Source organism: Podarcis liolepis (assembly GCF_965112155.1).
Source record: "Podarcis liolepis genome assembly, chromosome: 14".
Classification (NCBI taxonomy): Eukaryota; Metazoa; Chordata; class Lepidosauria; order Squamata; family Lacertidae; genus Podarcis; species Podarcis liolepis.
This window is the reverse complement of record NC_139569.1, coordinates 26,168,715-26,184,511: the sequence shown is the minus strand read 5'-3', so window position 1 is coordinate 26,184,511 and position 15,797 is coordinate 26,168,715. Positions and strand designations below refer to the sequence as shown.

General features: G+C 49.0%; 1 protein-coding gene across 1 annotated transcript in view; it reads left to right on the top strand.

Moving 5' to 3' along the window:
* The window catches only part of IQGAP1 (IQ motif containing GTPase activating protein 1), a 46,420-nt gene that overhangs the window by 29,076 nt on the left and 1,547 nt on the right, over positions 1–15,797 (top strand). Inside the window, exons 17-37 of the mRNA XM_083474039.1 lie at positions 379–546; positions 806–951; positions 1,907–2,077; positions 2,901–2,984; positions 4,050–4,121; positions 4,316–4,385; positions 4,819–5,027; positions 5,659–5,814; positions 5,916–6,079; positions 6,836–7,060; positions 7,836–7,976; positions 8,081–8,165; positions 9,552–9,784; positions 10,458–10,590; positions 11,248–11,350; positions 11,696–11,834; positions 13,265–13,352; positions 13,587–13,799; positions 14,006–14,172; positions 14,525–14,647; positions 15,198–15,306. Of these exons, the coding sequence (XP_083330165.1) occupies positions 379–546; positions 806–951; positions 1,907–2,077; positions 2,901–2,984; positions 4,050–4,121; positions 4,316–4,385; positions 4,819–5,027; positions 5,659–5,814; positions 5,916–6,079; positions 6,836–7,060; positions 7,836–7,976; positions 8,081–8,165; positions 9,552–9,784; positions 10,458–10,590; positions 11,248–11,350; positions 11,696–11,834; positions 13,265–13,352; positions 13,587–13,799; positions 14,006–14,172; positions 14,525–14,647; positions 15,198–15,306 (2,999 nt within the window). The remainder of the gene's footprint in view (positions 1–378; positions 547–805; positions 952–1,906; positions 2,078–2,900; positions 2,985–4,049; positions 4,122–4,315; positions 4,386–4,818; positions 5,028–5,658; positions 5,815–5,915; positions 6,080–6,835; positions 7,061–7,835; positions 7,977–8,080; positions 8,166–9,551; positions 9,785–10,457; positions 10,591–11,247; positions 11,351–11,695; positions 11,835–13,264; positions 13,353–13,586; positions 13,800–14,005; positions 14,173–14,524; positions 14,648–15,197; positions 15,307–15,797) is intronic.

Below are 15,797 nucleotides of genomic sequence, written 5' to 3'. Positions count from 1 at the left end.
TTTATACCCCGTCCATCTGGCTGGGTTTCCCCAGCCACTCTGGGCGGCTTCCACCAAAACACTAAAATACAATAACCTATTAAACATTAAAAGCTTCCCTAAACAGGGCTGCCTTCAGATGTCTTCTAAAAGTTTGATAGTTGTTTTTCTCTTTGACATCTGGTGGGAGGGCGTTCCACAGGGCGGGTGCCACTACTGAGAAGGCCCTCTGCCTGGTTCCCTGTAACTTGGCTTCTCGCTGGACCTCAGTGTCCGGGCAGAACGATGGAGGTGGAGACGTTTATTTTTGTGGCCGCTCAGACTCTCCTCCACCCTCTCCCTGCGTTTTGGTCTGTGTCTCTGCAGAGGTCGCAAGGGCTTCTCTTGCTTTTATCTCAGTTGCTGTAGGAATCCTGGCCATCAACGAGGCAGTGGACCAAGGAGATGTTGGGGTGACCCTGGGTTGCCTGCGTTCAGCTGACGTAGGGCTGTATGGCGTGACCCCAGAGTGTGCCGACACGTACCAGCAGGAGCTGGCGGAAGTCAAGAGGACGAAGCTGGCAGCAGGTGAAGGTGGGGGCTGGAAAGGAATGGGGAATGTGGTCTGCAGGGGCCTGGACTGGCGGAGGGGAGAGGCTGTGTTGACAGCTAGGCTGTCTTTGGCCATCCAGGCCAGCTTTGCCTCCTCTCCCCGCTCTGCTCCTACCGGAGTACTTGCCTGGCAGTGTCTGCTCACATTGTGCCACAGAGCCCCACAGTTCTCGTCACGGAGGCAGAGAAGAAGGGCTTCCTTGTCCCCCTCCCCACGACATCCCATTTCTTCCAGGAGACAACGGCAGTGAGTGGGTGAAGCACTGGGTGAAGGGAGGCTACCATTATTACCATAACCTGAGGACCAAAGAAGGAAGCTGGGAAGAGCCCCAGGGAGGATTTGTGCCAAATAACACACAGCTCTCCCGGGAGGATATCCAGGTATGTTGCGCATGTGCCGCCTCCTCTAGTCCTCAGCACCACCAAATCAGGGCCAAGTGCCTCTTGACCTGTTCAGTGCAAGGGAGGGGTGTCATCACAGGGTATCAGGTTTGTTTTGCCCCCTCTCAAGTGATCCTTGATTTCCTTTGCTCAGTCACTGACATGTGCAAGGCCCTTTATGACTTCAGGGGGCAGCTTTGGGTGCTTCTGCTGCAAGATTTTTTTCCGCTATTTAAAACAGAACTATGATAGAGTGGAGAAGTGGGACCCACCTGTCATTTGGTTCTTCCCCTCCCTTCCAGCTGCTCATTATAACAGCTATTACGTAACTTTAGCAATGGGTCTTAGGTTTGCTGGTTTTCCTCCTCCCTCCCCATCCCACTTTCCTTTTGTGCCAAGTCTGTTAGATTGTAAACCTGTGGGCACAGCCTGCTTTTCTAATCTTGGTACAATGCCTGGAAAATTGTAAGGTAGTAGCTATATAAGATCGTTGCAGCAAAAAGAATAGCCTCGTAGTACCTTAAACACTAAGAAATGTATTATGGCATAAACTTCAGGTGCTTTAATAATAATAATAATAATAATAATAATAATAATAGTGACAACAATAATGGTTTACATTCCAGATAAAAACCATAAAATACAATTATATCAGCAAAATATTAAAATGACATTAAAACCTGGTAGTACCCCTACACAGTGGCAAAAGGGCAGCAAAGGCAAAGTGTTAAAAGGTCCCTGAAGGTAGTGAATAAACACTCCCTGAGGTGATGCCGGGAGCACCAGAGGCAGCAACTCCTTCCGTTGCAAGCAAAGGCCATTCTCTTGGGTCACCCTGAGTCAAGGGACCTGCCTCTGGGGCAAGGATGGGTGTTGGTTGCCTTTTGGCCAGGTGCTGAGTGCGGCCTTTTTCCTCCCTCCCTCCACTGCCTTTCCCCGGGCCACGGCGATCTAGAGCTCCATCTCCGCCGTCACCGCCGCGTACAACCGAGAGCAGCTCTGGCTGGCCAACGAGAACCTGATTACCAGGCTGCAGGCCTGTTGCCGTGGCTACCTTGTCCGCCAGGAGTTCAGTGGCCGGATGCGTTTCTTGAAGAAGCAGGTTCCTGCCATCACCTGCATCCAGGTACAGGGGGAACTGGTGGTGGGAGGGCAGGGAGAACTTGGGGAGAGAAAGCAAAGAGCTGCCGGGGGTGGGCATTGAGGGTGGGGAACTCTGGGTCAGGGATGTGTAAAGTGGCTGGTCTGTGGCGGTACCCACTTGGCAAAGCTTCCTTTGGTCTGTCGGCTGGGCTTCTTCAAGGTGCCCACAGTCAACCCTTTTGTTCTCATTCTGTTGTTTGCGGTTGCTGTTTGGGGATACCATGTTCCGCAGGCTGTACCTCACGGCTGTGGAGAATTTGAGGAGCCCAGTTCTGGTGCCAGAGTGATGGGCAGCTAAGCAAAGGGCCATGCAGCCCCCCTAAGTCCCCGCTTCTTTTGCCCCCACCAAGTCCTGCAGGAGAACAGTCCAGCATTGGCTTGGAAGAGTTTCTTGGTCTTTCCTTCTGGGGTAGGGGAGTGAGGTTGTTTAAGCTTTAAGCTCCCCCAGGGTATCTGTTGCAAGGGTGGTGGATATTTTGGTTCCTTGTTTTCAAATCTGGGTGAGAGAGGCTCTTTGGAGAGAGCTGGCCATGCTACTAAAAGCCCAGATCCTGTCTGCTGCTCATTACGGTGCCACACTCCTTGGCACTGTTTCTGTTCAGAGTCCCTCGTTTTGAGGTGGTTTGGCTTTCAATAGAGGCTGCTTTTGGTCCAGCAGCTGAGCAAAGCGAAGCAGTGGCTGTCCCCAGCTGTGATCAGTTTGGGGGTGCAGACTGGAGGGAAGTGGGGTGTGTGTGCAGAAGCATACAGGAGATGTAGCAGTCAGGCAAAGGAGGCTTCTAACCTCGTGTTGGGTTTGGTTTCAGTCTCAGTGGCGTGGCTACAAGCAGCGAAAGGCCTATCAAGACCGCCTGAAGTACCTGGAGGCCCACAAGGATGAAGCGGTGAAGGTAATTATCTTTCTAGGTCATGCCGCCCCTGCTCTATCTTTCCAGGATGGATAAAACTGGTGGTCTCCTTCCCCTCCCACTTCCTTGCCTCAGCCCAAGCCCTCTGGGGCTCCTAGTGGCTGGTCTTTACCCCTTCGTACTCTAAATAACAGTTATACATATTTATGCTTGACAACAATTTTTCACACCCTTTTAGATGTGGCGGCCATTTTATGTTAGGCCATGCCCTCGCAGCAGCCATTTTGTAACCAGCACCCACAAAATTCCCGTGTGCCCACTAGCCCCAAAGAGTTGGCAACCTCTGCTTTCAAACAGACTTGATATGAGATCCTCTGGCCCATGGGTCTAATCCAGCCTTCCGGGCCTTTCCACCAAGCCCCAAGCCATGCCCCCTCCTCCTTGGCTGTGCTTGCTTCGCTTCCCTACCCTCTCACAAGAGGCCAGCAATATTCCCATGTCTCTTCCAGAAAAAGGCCGGCAGTGGTTGTCTGCCCTGATCCCCTTTTGCCTGATCTTCTACTTGCTTTGCCTCTCTCAGTTAACCTCTCACTCTTCCCCACCCCCCGCAAAAAAGAAAAGGAAAGGAAAAGAAGGTCCTGTTCCTCTTTTGGCCATCTGCTTCCCTCTTCCTCACTGCCATGGTGCCTGCAGGCAAAACAAAAACAACATCCCCTCCGCAGGGCCAAGCACTACTCAGGCCGACTCCTTCCCAAATGTGTCCACAGTAACCTCCTAGCAAATGACTCGGCCGCCTGCTTTGAAGCCTCCTTTTCCACCTCACACCCATGCAAGGCATCTCCTGGCGCATGGTGTGCTTCAGCCAAGATTGGAAAGCTCAGCCACGGATTGTCACATCACCTGGCATTGTAAGGAGAGCAAAGGAGGGGGCTTCATCTGACCCACGTGCAGCCAGGATGAGGATACAAAGCCAGGGGCTCCACTTACCCTTCTCTACCAGAAAGCAGGAGGTCCCAGAGCCCCATTCTCCCTCCTCTCCCCCCTACTCAGCTTAGTGCAGCACCCATTTTCAGCACCCATTTTCAATTTTTTCCCCATCTTCCACAGATTCAAGCCATGACCAGGATGTACCAGGCCCGGAAACGGTACCGAGGTCGGCTGCAGTACTTCCGGGATCATGTAAGTGCATTGCAGGTGGGGCAGCTGGGATTGCTGCATTCCCTCCCATCGGTCCTGGTGACCAGCAGGGCCAATGGATGATAGTGGTGTCAGTCATGATGATGATTGTGGAGGTTGTCCAGTGACATCCAGGGGTGGAGGGGTGTGGATGGAAGCACAGGATGGCAAAGGGTTTGCTTTTGTCTCTTGGCTAGATCAATGACATTGTGAAGATCCAGGCTTTCATCCGTGCCAATAAAGCTCGCGATGACTACAAGACGCTGAGTGAGTATTGCCAGGAAGGGAGGCCCACACAGCTAGTCATGTCCTGAAACTGTCCAAGAAGGGACTGTTGCGGCAAGCAGGAAGGCTGCCATTTTTCATTGGTTTCCTACAATCCAGTTGTCCCACAGGGGACATAAGGGGACAAAGCCACTCAGTGGAAGCTGATGGACCAAAGCTTATTAAGAAGTGGATTGCTTCACTTGCCTGTCCTGTTTCTGCTGAGAGCCTGTCTTGGCTCCTTGGACCTCCCCACTCCCTCCCTCCCCTTCAAAACGGGGCAAAATGGAGGGGTTTGGGTTCTTCCCTTTCAGTCTGTCTGCTTCTTATGTACACAAGAAAGAGCAATTCTCTCGTGAAAATAAATGAAAGGCCTGCTCCTTTTGTGCCATCAGCATTTGTCACCATTCCTTGGCTGGCGTCTTTCCCTCCACAGTCAATGCTGAAGACCCCCCGATGGCGGTTGTCCGGAAGTTTGTGCACTTGCTGGATCAGAGCGATCAAGATTTCCAAGAGGAACTGGACGTGATGAAGCTGCGTGAGGAGGTCGTGACCTTGATCCGCTCCAATCAGCAGCTGGAGAATGACCTCAACCTCATGGACATAAAAATTGGCTTGCTGGTGAAGAACAAAATCACGCTGCAGGTATATTCCCCACTGTCTGGGAGGGGAGCAATCCCCCTTGCCAAGTTCTCCTCAAGCAACAAGGACACAGTTGTGTATGGCAGGTTCTGAAGGTGTTTGTTAGCAGCCCCTGAAGGTGTTTGTTAGAGCTCATAAAGCAACAGTCTCCCTCTCGTCAATAATTTCCCTGCCAGACCAGATTAGTTATCCATCAGTTGTCCTACGGCTGATGAGAAAGATGGCCACATCCACATAACGTGACGGTCGGGGGTATCCTGTGTCTCTGAATATGGTAGGTTGTTTATCTGCGAAGATAAGAGGCCCCGAACAATCCAAATCCCCCAATTCGGCTATTGCCTTATGTAGCTTTGGTAAGCATCTCTGTTCTTTTTCTGTCCCAATATTTCCATTTCAATGATTGATAGATCTACTGATACTGCTCAGCAGGTAAGGAAAACTTGGATTTGAGGGCCAGAAGGGTGCTAGCTAGTATTTCCAAGTCTACTCTTGGATCAAATGTTCATTCTCGTGGCCAACCCCGACCTCCCACCTGGAGAGTCAGCGGCAGGAGACGAGGCCAGGGTCCCAGGGAAACGATGGGTTGCTAAGCACAGGCTCTGAGTTCCCCTCTGCTCTTCCCTCCTTGCTGCAGGATGTCGTGTCTCACAGCAAGAAGCTTACCAAGAAGAATAAGGAGCAGCTCTCGGACATGATGATGTTGAACAAGCAAAGGGGAGGCTTGAAGGCTCTGAGCAAAGAGAAGAGGGAGAAGCTGGAAGCCTATCAGCACCTCTTCTACTTGCTGCAGGTGAGGAGAGAGGAAGAGCTGTAGCGGGAGGTGACCCTTTGTCTTCTCTCCTCTTCTCTCCGTGAACTGCTCTCCATGATCCCCTCCTTGTTTCGCTGCAGACTAACCCCACTTACCTGGCTAAGCTGATTTTCCAAATGCCCCAGAACAAATCCACAAAATTCATGGACTCTGTCATCTTCACGCTGTACAACTACGCCTCCAATCAGCGGGAGGAGTACCTGTTGCTGCGCCTCTTCAAGACTGCACTGCAGGAGGAGATCAAGTACGTTGATTGGGAGTCTTTAATTCTCAGGGGCTGCATGGGGCGTAAAGACAGCTGTTAGGCTACAGCTGTTCACCGCACTTTGGGCTCTCATTTTTTTAGTAGAAGTTCAGCCCTTGGTTACCATGGGGAGTCGTGGAGCCCAGACGCCTGTCACAGAGGGCAGCTTTCTTTGGGCTTCTGGTTCCTGCTTGTCACTTTTGGCTCCCAAGTTGGAAGGCCAGGCATGAGTTTGCCATGTGGTCAGCAGTAAATGCTCGCATGTGGTTGTAAGGGGAGGAGCAATAAAGCTATTTAAACTATTAAATTGAAATGTTTTCAAAAAGAAAAACATTGCTTTCCCCCTGACTTTGCATTCTCAGTTATAGTGGTGTGGGGGCCCCTTTCACATTGGAATAAGTGCACCACCCTGAGATTTTGTGATGAAGGGTGGTATGTAAATTGGATATAGATAGACAGACAGAGGTACTTGTGCTTCCCTCTTGGTGGGAGGCTGGCCGGCCATTGACTAATAGGAGAGGCGGGGAGGAAACTCCTCCTGGTTGAAGGTTCTGAAACCACCTGCAAACAAAAGCTGGATCTGAAAACCTGAGGATGACAACAACAACAACAACAACAATAACAGGAATGTATGAAAGAGAAGCATGAAAATTGGAAGGCCACCCTCTGGGCTTGGGTACCAGCATCTTCTGCTGGGAAAGTAAGCTGGCTTTCATCCACATGTGTTTCCAGCAAGCCTTTCTCGCCTTCTTCCAGATCAAAGGTGGATCAGCTGCAAGAGATTGTGACGGGAAACCCCACAGTGATCAAGATGGTGGTGAGCTTCAACCGTGGTGCTCGTGGACAGAACACCTTGAGGCAGATCCTGGCCCCGGTTGTGAAGGAGATCATGGAGGACAAATCTCTCAATATTAAAACTGATCCAGTGGACATCTACAAGTCCTGGGTCAACCAGATGGAGTCACAGACCGGAGAGGCCAGGTATGAGGGGCTGTTCATGCTCACAGGAGGTGCCAAAAGGGGTCTGGATGTTTTTCAGGGGAGAGAGAGAGAAGCCCGGGTTGGGTGGGTCATGCCCTGAATCAGCACACATCCTCATTTGGATTTTCACGTTTTGTGGCGGCTTGTATCTGAAAAGTTCCTTTCCCCCCTCAAAAGTTTTTAAAATAGATTCCATTCACTGATATGTAAGATTAAATATTTAAACTTGAAGGCCTCACAGTCATGGCCTTAGGAAAGGTCATGTAGTCATTCCAGGGCACAAAGGTGAGCTGAACCTGGCAAAAGGTTTAGAGCCATTTAAAAAACACCATGTTCTCAATAAAGAGCGATATAGAAAGCTGCTTCCTTCATTCCTCCCTTCTGCTTTGGGGGCATTTATCAAGGGTCAGATGGTCATAGGAGAGGAATGTCGGCAAAGACCTCAAAACCCAAAGCTCTTGCTGGACCCCTTATGTCCCCCCCCTTGCCCTCTGGGCTACCTGCCACCCACCATCCTTTGGGAAGGATGATTGGGACAGAAGACTCCCTTAGAGCCCATACCTGCGGGCCTTTCTCTCTCCCCACCCCCCACCTCAAATAGGGCTGATCTGTCACCAGGTGCCCCCTGGGCACGATCCAGATGGCTGTTTATGCGCATGTGCTGTTTGTTGTGTCTGTCCAGCATAAGCTGGAGGGCTAAGAGGGGGATGCAAGCAGCAGCACCCTCCAGCCGACACTTCCCACCACTCACCTGCCTATGGCTTTCCCTTGACAGTAAGCTGCCCTACGACGTCACTCCAGAGCAAGCCCTGGCCCACGAGGAGGTCAAGACGCGCCTGGATGCCTCCATCAAGAACATGCGGGCCATCACCGACAAGTTTCTGCTGGCCATCATCGGCTCCCTGGAGAAAATCCCGTGAGTGTCCCGAGCTGCGCCTCGGGCGGATGCAGGCGGAGGAGGGTCCTTCTAAGCTTCTCTCCGCCTCTTTCCTCATTCCCGGCCTTGTTCTCCCTCTACAGCTACGGCATGCGCTTCATTGCCAAGGTCTTGAAAGATTCACTACACGAAAAATTTCCTGACGCCAGTGAGGATGATCTGCTGAAGGTGAGGAAGCAGGGTTTCTCAAACACACACACACACACACACACACACACACACACACACACACACACTCTCCACTTGCTTCGCGCTCTCTTGGTCAGACCACCCGTCAATCACATTTGCAGCTCCAGCGACCTAGGTGAGCATGGAGGTGGGGGCTGCTTTGAGAGCAGAGGGGGTGGACTCGCTGCTTCTACTGCATCTCTCTCTATCTCTCTATCTATCTATCTCTGCTGGGCTTCTTCCTTCTCTCTAAAGAGCTGCAGCCAGTGGTCACACTTTGTCTCAGCAGCAGCCTGTGCCACTTTCCTTTTTTTAAAAAAGAGAGCTTTTCAGGTAGACAAATAAACTTTTTTTCAAAAAATGTTTTTCAAAAGAGCAAGGATGTCTCTCTGGTGGACGGTCAGTGGCACTCTCTTCTCATACAAGTTTAAAGCCCGAGAGAACTCACGAGGATGGCCTTTCCGTCCAGTGGGTCTGCCCTGTTTTGGGGACTGTCGTGACCTGTGCCTGGCAGTTTCTCTCAAAGATAAAGAGCCATCTTGTGCCTTCTTCTAAAAAAGAGACCTGAATGCTGTTGTTTTCTTCTTCTCTTCTAGTTCTGTGCTTTCCCACACTGAAGCATCGAATCTAGGCTTTCTCTGCAGGTGAATTCCTTTTTTAAAGCATGCCTTTAGGTGGGAAGCAGGCGGAGGAGCTTGCAGCGGCCACAGGGTAGCAGCAAAAAGTCAGGATGGAAGTGCATAATTCAGGGTGGGGGGAGCTGCTAGAGCAGCCAATGAGCTGAAACCATTCAACTTTTTCATTAAAGTGGCCTGTGAACTCCTGGCTTCTCCGTATCTCTGGGGAAAGAGCTGGGAGCCCTTAGCCCATGGATCACTGCCCATTCCCCATAGTCCAGCAGCGAAAACTTCCTAGCCTGCGGCTTTCTTTGACTACTGCCTTTTGAGGCTGTTGGGGAGGCAAGATTATAGCTCCAGGGCACTTCCGTGCGAGCCAACCCTCCCTCCCTTTCTTTCCTGGCCTGTCTCCAACCAGACAAATGGCACCTGCTTAATGTAGCCACCCAGCGGAGCTGAGAAATGATCTGCCCCGGGGCGTCTGTGCTGGATGTTCCGTTTGCCAAGTCCTTGCCTTGTTTCTGGCTCTTCCTGGCTTTTTCCGCGTCTCAGCTGCATTTCCCAATGTGGCTAATTCTCTTCCAAAGTGAGGAAAACAGCAGCTGCCTGCCTGCCTGCTCCCAAATGCCTGCGGCTTCCTTTCCTTTCTAAAGCCCTATTGCCTCCCCTCTGCCTCTTTGTGCAACTGAGCAGGTTGGCGGTGGGGGACAGAATTGGTGAAAGTGGCTTCCTCCAGACAAGGTGAGGTCACAAAGGACTCTTTCCCTAGATTGTAGGCAACCTTCTGTACTATCGCTACATGAACCCGGCCATTGTGGCTCCAGATGCCTTTGACATCATTGATCTGTCAGCTGGAGGACAGTTGACGACAGACCAACGGCGAAACCTCGGCTCCATTGCAAAAATGTTGCAGCATGCAGCATCCAATAAGATGTTCCTGGGGGACAATGCGCACCTAGGCATCATCAACGAGTACCTTTCTCAGTCCTACCAGAAATTCAGGTAAAGTAGAGTGACAATGACTTACAGCAAGGAATGATGGGGCCAATGACAGTGAATTATTCAGAACAGATAGGAAGGAGGAGATCTGTTTCTCTGGTGGGGGGGACACATTTCCTTGTAAAGTCCCACAAGAAGTTGCCTGCTTCTGACATGGCACAGACATGGCTGACTGGCGTAAATTCACAGTCCAACCTCGCTTGGGAATTTCTCCTGAAATACACCCTTGTATTTAGGTAGCCACAACAACAGATTCCCCAAAAGTTTTGTCACCTGGGGAAGTAAGGTTCCTTTCTGAGAACTGGGCACGCAGAAATATTTTTAGCAGGGGAGACTCACTTGAGAACAAGTTTAGTTTTATCTTTTCTTTCACCAAATAGGGTGGGTGAGTGTGCTTCGTGGTCAAACTTAAAAGCCAAGGTTGTTGTGACTCCAGTTCCCATCATCCAGTGTGTTGCATTCCAGTTTTAAAGGATGCTGCTTGGGACTGTTCACCATAGTGATTTATGCGAAGTGTTATAATCGCCCCAGCTGAGAATCTCCTGGTGGAGGAAAAATATGGTGCTTGTGAAGACCTATTTGGCCAAAATGGGGCAGAAAAGCATCACCAGCTGGGTTGGGGGTGGCAGGGGTGGGACTTTCCAGATTAGGTTAACTCTCTTTTGTCTTTCTGAAGGCGGTTTTTCCAGGCTGCTTGTGAAGTCCCAGAGCTGCAAGAGAAGTTCAATGTTGATGAATATTCAGACTTGGTGACCCTCACAAAGCCAGTGATCTATATTTCCATTGGAGAAATAATAAACACACACACTGTAAGTCTCCTTTGTGTATTGGACTGTTGTGGTGTAGACTTACTCTCTTGGTATAAATAAAAAAGTTTTCCTAAAGAATACCAGAAACTAGACAAAAACATCACAAACATCACAAGCACAAATTATTATTATTCATCCTGTACTGTAGTGGTTCTCAACCTTCCTAATGCCACAACCTTTTAATACAGTTCCTCATGTTGTGGTGACCCCCAACCATAAAATTATTTTCGTTGCTACTTCATAACTGTAATTTTGCTGCTGTTATGAATCGTAATGTAAATATCTGATATGCAGGATGTATTTTCCTTGTTACAAACTGAACATAATTAAAACATAGTGATTAATCACAAAACAATATGTAATTATATTGTGAAATATTTATTTCTAATTACAAATAAATGAAATTTTGTCTTGAAGCATGGTGTAGCATGGGTAGCCTGGTCTTAGGCAACCCCTGTGAAAGGGTTGTTCGACCCCCAAAGGGGTCGCGACCCACAGGTTGAGAACCGCTGCTGTATTGTGTTTTTACTATTTCTTGTTGGGAACTGCCCAGAGTGCCTGGGGCAACTCAGTCAAATGGGCGGCATATAAATAATAAATTGTTATATTATTATTATTATCAGCTCACTTGCCTAATCTTTGTTACTCACAAACTAGCTGCTTTTGGACCATCAAGATGCCATCGCTCCTGAGCACAATGACCCTATTCATGAGCTTCTGGATGACCTGGGGGAGGTGTCCACCATTGAATCTCTGATAGGTGAGCTTTTTTCTGATTTAGTAATGAGAAACATAGTTCAAGTGTATCTCTTGAGTGCTAAAACACTAGCCACAAACAATCCAGAAGCAGGGCTAATATGTCTCTCCACCAGCCTTACTCCTGCCTGCATATTGAGGCCTCTGTAGCCAAAGCTATGCAGACACATTTCAACATTGCTGTTCCTAAGGTGATTAAATAGTGTCCTCCAGGTAAGAGACACAGCTGGCACCCAGGAACACACACATTTAAAATCACTTACTTAAAAAATGAGTTTTCATAGGGGAAGAGACTAAATGAGTGAAGCAAACAACCACACTCTCTTCCTGTGCTCTGCTTTTCTCCAAGGAGAGGGATCTGGCAGCGTGAATGATCCAGCCAGTAAAGAGATGTTGGCCAAGACAGAAGTTTCACTCACACTGACTAACAAATTTGATGTTCCTGGGGACGAGAACGCAGAGATGGATGCCAAGACAATTCTGCTGAAGTAAGTAGGGGCCATGACAGCTCCTGAACCTGTCTCACTTTCACATCCAAGGCACCTGGGGCTGTCCCAGTTCACCGAAGCATTTGCCCAGGCTTTAAGACAAGGTGGCTGGAGGGAGCCAAAAGCTTATCAGTGAGCTTCATGGCTTAGTGGAGATTCTGAAGCTGCATCTCTCCACTCTGAATCCCCTACACAGTTTTCTAGGTAAAACACAAAAGATGGAAACATCCAGAAATAACAGAAGTATTCAGGGAAGTGAAATGACTAAAAATGTGTCTTGCTCTCAACATGTTGGGTTCCACTATTTGATGATCATGTATCTAAGAGGAGGAAGAGGGAGGGAGGGTCCTCAAAAGGATGGCAAAGTTGTTGTCCCAAGGTTCTGATCATCCACCACATGTAATTAGCAGCCATTTGAGGTGTACAGAAGTCTGCATCTCTTTGTACATGTTTGCTACATGTTGATACGTAGCAACTGCTGCGATATTCAGCAGCACACTGGGCTTTTATTAAGGATTAGTTTAAATTCCTGTGCCCATACAACCTGTGTCCAGAAACTAGGGGTGTAGTGAGAGATAGTGTTGCCATCATGCACAGTGTGTGAACTCCAAGGAGGAAATTGATTGACAGCTTTCTGAATAAGGAATGCAAACTTTTGATGCAATCCAGAATAATTCATACACATACTTACTAAATATCAGGACTGCTGGGGTACATTCCTCATTCCTGATGTGTCAGTTCAGTCTTGTTTTCTTTGCCCAGTTTTCCTAGGAAAGATCCCTTTCTCAAGGGACTCTTTATCCAGGCAGACTGCTGGAGAGCTTAGAATCTTCTGAACAGACTTCTGAGGCCCGTGGTGAAGACAGCAGGCAGGACTTGCAGCTAGCTGGCAGGGCTAACCCACTTGTGATTCACCTTAATGCTGAGCAAACCTAGATTAGGCAACTCGCTTCCCTTAGCCCAGTCATAAGGAACCAGTGGGACTGTACTGGAGAAGGCACTCCTTCAAGTCACCTGGTCCTAAGCTGTTTCAGAGGTTTTGCACATCAGAACCTTAAACCCAGCCCAGGGGCTAATGGGCAGCCAGTGCAACTCCTTCAGGAGACATGAAATAAGCATTCCATGTGCCCCCCAGTTAGTGGTGTGGGCCTCCTTTTGCAGTAGCTACAGCCCCTGCACAAGCCTTGCGTAGAGTGCATTACAGTAACCCAGCCTTCAGGCTCACAGTTCATAAAATCACAGTGGCAAGTCTACGTGTAAGAACATCTGCATCTTTCTGTGCCGCTGAGATGTGATTTGTCAAGGGTGGGTGTTTCTGTGATTTCCTTCCTCTTTTGAGTATCTCCCTGATGGTGCATATTTGGCAGAAGAGACAACAGGCACTTGCTCAGCGATGGCACGTTGATTCTTCCTTTCCTTTTGCTTTTCAGCACAAAGCGCTTAATTGTGGATGTGATCCGCTTCCAGCCAGGAGAGACACTGACTGAGATCCTGGAAACTCCAGCCAGTGCTGAACAGGTAATGGGGAGGAGGTGTAGTCATGTTGGAGCAGACGCCAAAGTCTTCCTGTCTCCAAGGGGCAAGAGTGTGTCGCAGGCCAGGGAGAACGACAGTCTGTGACTGACTGTTCAAAGAAGAGAAGGGCTCAAGCAAGAGGGCTCTGGTTGTGTATGATGGGGTGGCGGGGCAGGAATGTGTGTACCAGGACAGACCAGTTGCAACAGCCTTTCTGACACCCCAATCCCCACCCAGGAAGCCGAACACCAGAGAGCCATGCAGAGGCGAGCCATTCGGGATGCCAAAACTCCTGACAAGATGAAGAAATCCAAAGCAGTCAAGGAGGACAGCAACCTGAGCCTTCAAGAAAAGAAGGAAAAGATAAAATCGGCCCTGAAGAAGCTGACTGAACTGGGGACAGTGAACCCCAAGAACAGATACCAGGATCTGATCAACGATGTGGCCAAGGTAGGCGGCATCCAGGGAAACGGAGCTAACAGCCAGCAGGCTTGTGCTGGCAGGTGCATATGCTGTGTGACGGATAAAGGCGACTGGGGATGAGGGTGGCTACTCAATGCATATGTGTACACACACTTGGAATGTCTTGGGTGGGAATGAGTTAGAAGGTAAGCCTGTTTCCCCTTCCCCTTCTGCTCCCCCCCCCCAAACTCTAGGACATTCGAAATCAGCGGCGCTATCGCCAAAGGAGAAAAGCAGAGCTGGTGAAGTTGCAGCAGACCCACAACGCCCTCACCTCCAAGGCGACTTTTTACGAGGAGCAGGTGGATTACTACAAGAGCTATATCAAAACGTGCCTGGATAACTTGGCCAGCAAGGGCAAGTGAGTGGCAGCCCCCGGAGGCGTGGGGTTGGGTGGGTGTACCCTGGGTCCTTGGGAAACCTCCTGACATGAAAACAAAAAATGGAGAGGGGGGGGGATTGCCAGGTGATGAGAAGAAAAATGGTGACTTGACAAAGAGCGTAAGAGCAAGGAGGGTTAGCTCTCAAATAGCTGCTTGCAGGAAGAGCAGGAGTCAGGGGGAGTTATTTCCACCCCCCAGGTGGGGAGGGAGAGGCAAAACCCAGTGCCTTGGGTCAAGTCTTTGTCAGCCTCCATGCTTGTCAAGTCAGACCTCAAATCCTACAAATGGGAGAATGCCTCTCAGTGAGGTGCCCGTCCTTCTTTTCCTCAGGGTTTCCAAAAAACCACGGGAGATGAAGGGAAAGAAGAGCAAAAAGATCTCCCTGAAATACACGGCAGCCCGGCTCCATGAAAAGGGAGTCCTGTTGGAAATTGAAGATCTTCAAGCCAGCCAGTGAGTATGTCATTTATCACAGCAGCATGCACAGAGGCAAGTCTCACCCAGTTAGCAGCATTCTGGGATAAAATTGGGAAGGAACATTTTCATGGATTAGGGGGTTTGTGTGTAACTATTTGCTAGGAGTGTGCATCAGATTTAGACTAATTCTGAGGCCAAGTAGGGCTCCTTAAGAAGGACTTTTGGCTTGTCAGAGGCAAAGTGGGAGCTGTAGAAGACCTCTGAAGCACTTCATGGTGCTTCTGTGGACTAGACATCAAAAACTGTGCTTGCTTGCAGGTGTCTTATAAAACTGAAAGTAATCTCTAAGCTCCCCAGACATGGGGTAAGGGAGAGGAAGGAAACAGTCCGTTGTGACTGACAGGTCAAGTAAGGGACTCATTTTACCTAGAAATACAATTGCTTTCAGTTCTTCCAGTCTGAAATCCACACTGAAGCTCTCTAGTGCAAGTACTTAATTCCTATCCAATAACCCTTTATTCTCCACTTCAACTCCCAATGGCACATTAAAACAATAAGCATATTTTTTTGTCCCCAAACTGTATAGATTCAAAAATGTGATATTTGAAATTAGCCCAACGGAAGAAGTCGGAGACTTTGAGGTAAAAGCAAAGTTCATGGGTGTACAGATGGAGACGTTCATTCTACATTATCAGGTATGGATCTTGATGTTGTCTGTACAGTCCACCCTTATACTGAGTTTGCATCAGGGGATTTCGTTCAGGGTCTCCAAACTGTTACGGGGAAGGAGAGGATGATATTAGATATTTAACAATAAATCATGATGACCTATTCTCCTAGACTGCATTCCAGGTTTATCTAAATTAGATTGAGGAGCACACTTCTTCAAAGGAAGCAGAAAGTGAAAGCTGGGGAACTAACTGAACAAAATGTTAGCCTATCTTCTCCAGAATAAATCAGGCAGAGAATGGCTGTGCTTGTGTGTTTAGACTCCGAGGGGAGGGACCCAGTGGGCCCTAGGTGATGCTTGAGTTGGATTGTATAATAATAATAATAATAATAATAATAATAATAATATCCAGCTGCAGACCATAATGAAAAGTATATTTATCAAAGACAATGTTTTTAAATGTGCTAGCAGTTTTACATAAATAGATGGATTTTAAAAATGACTCTCCACTCCCCC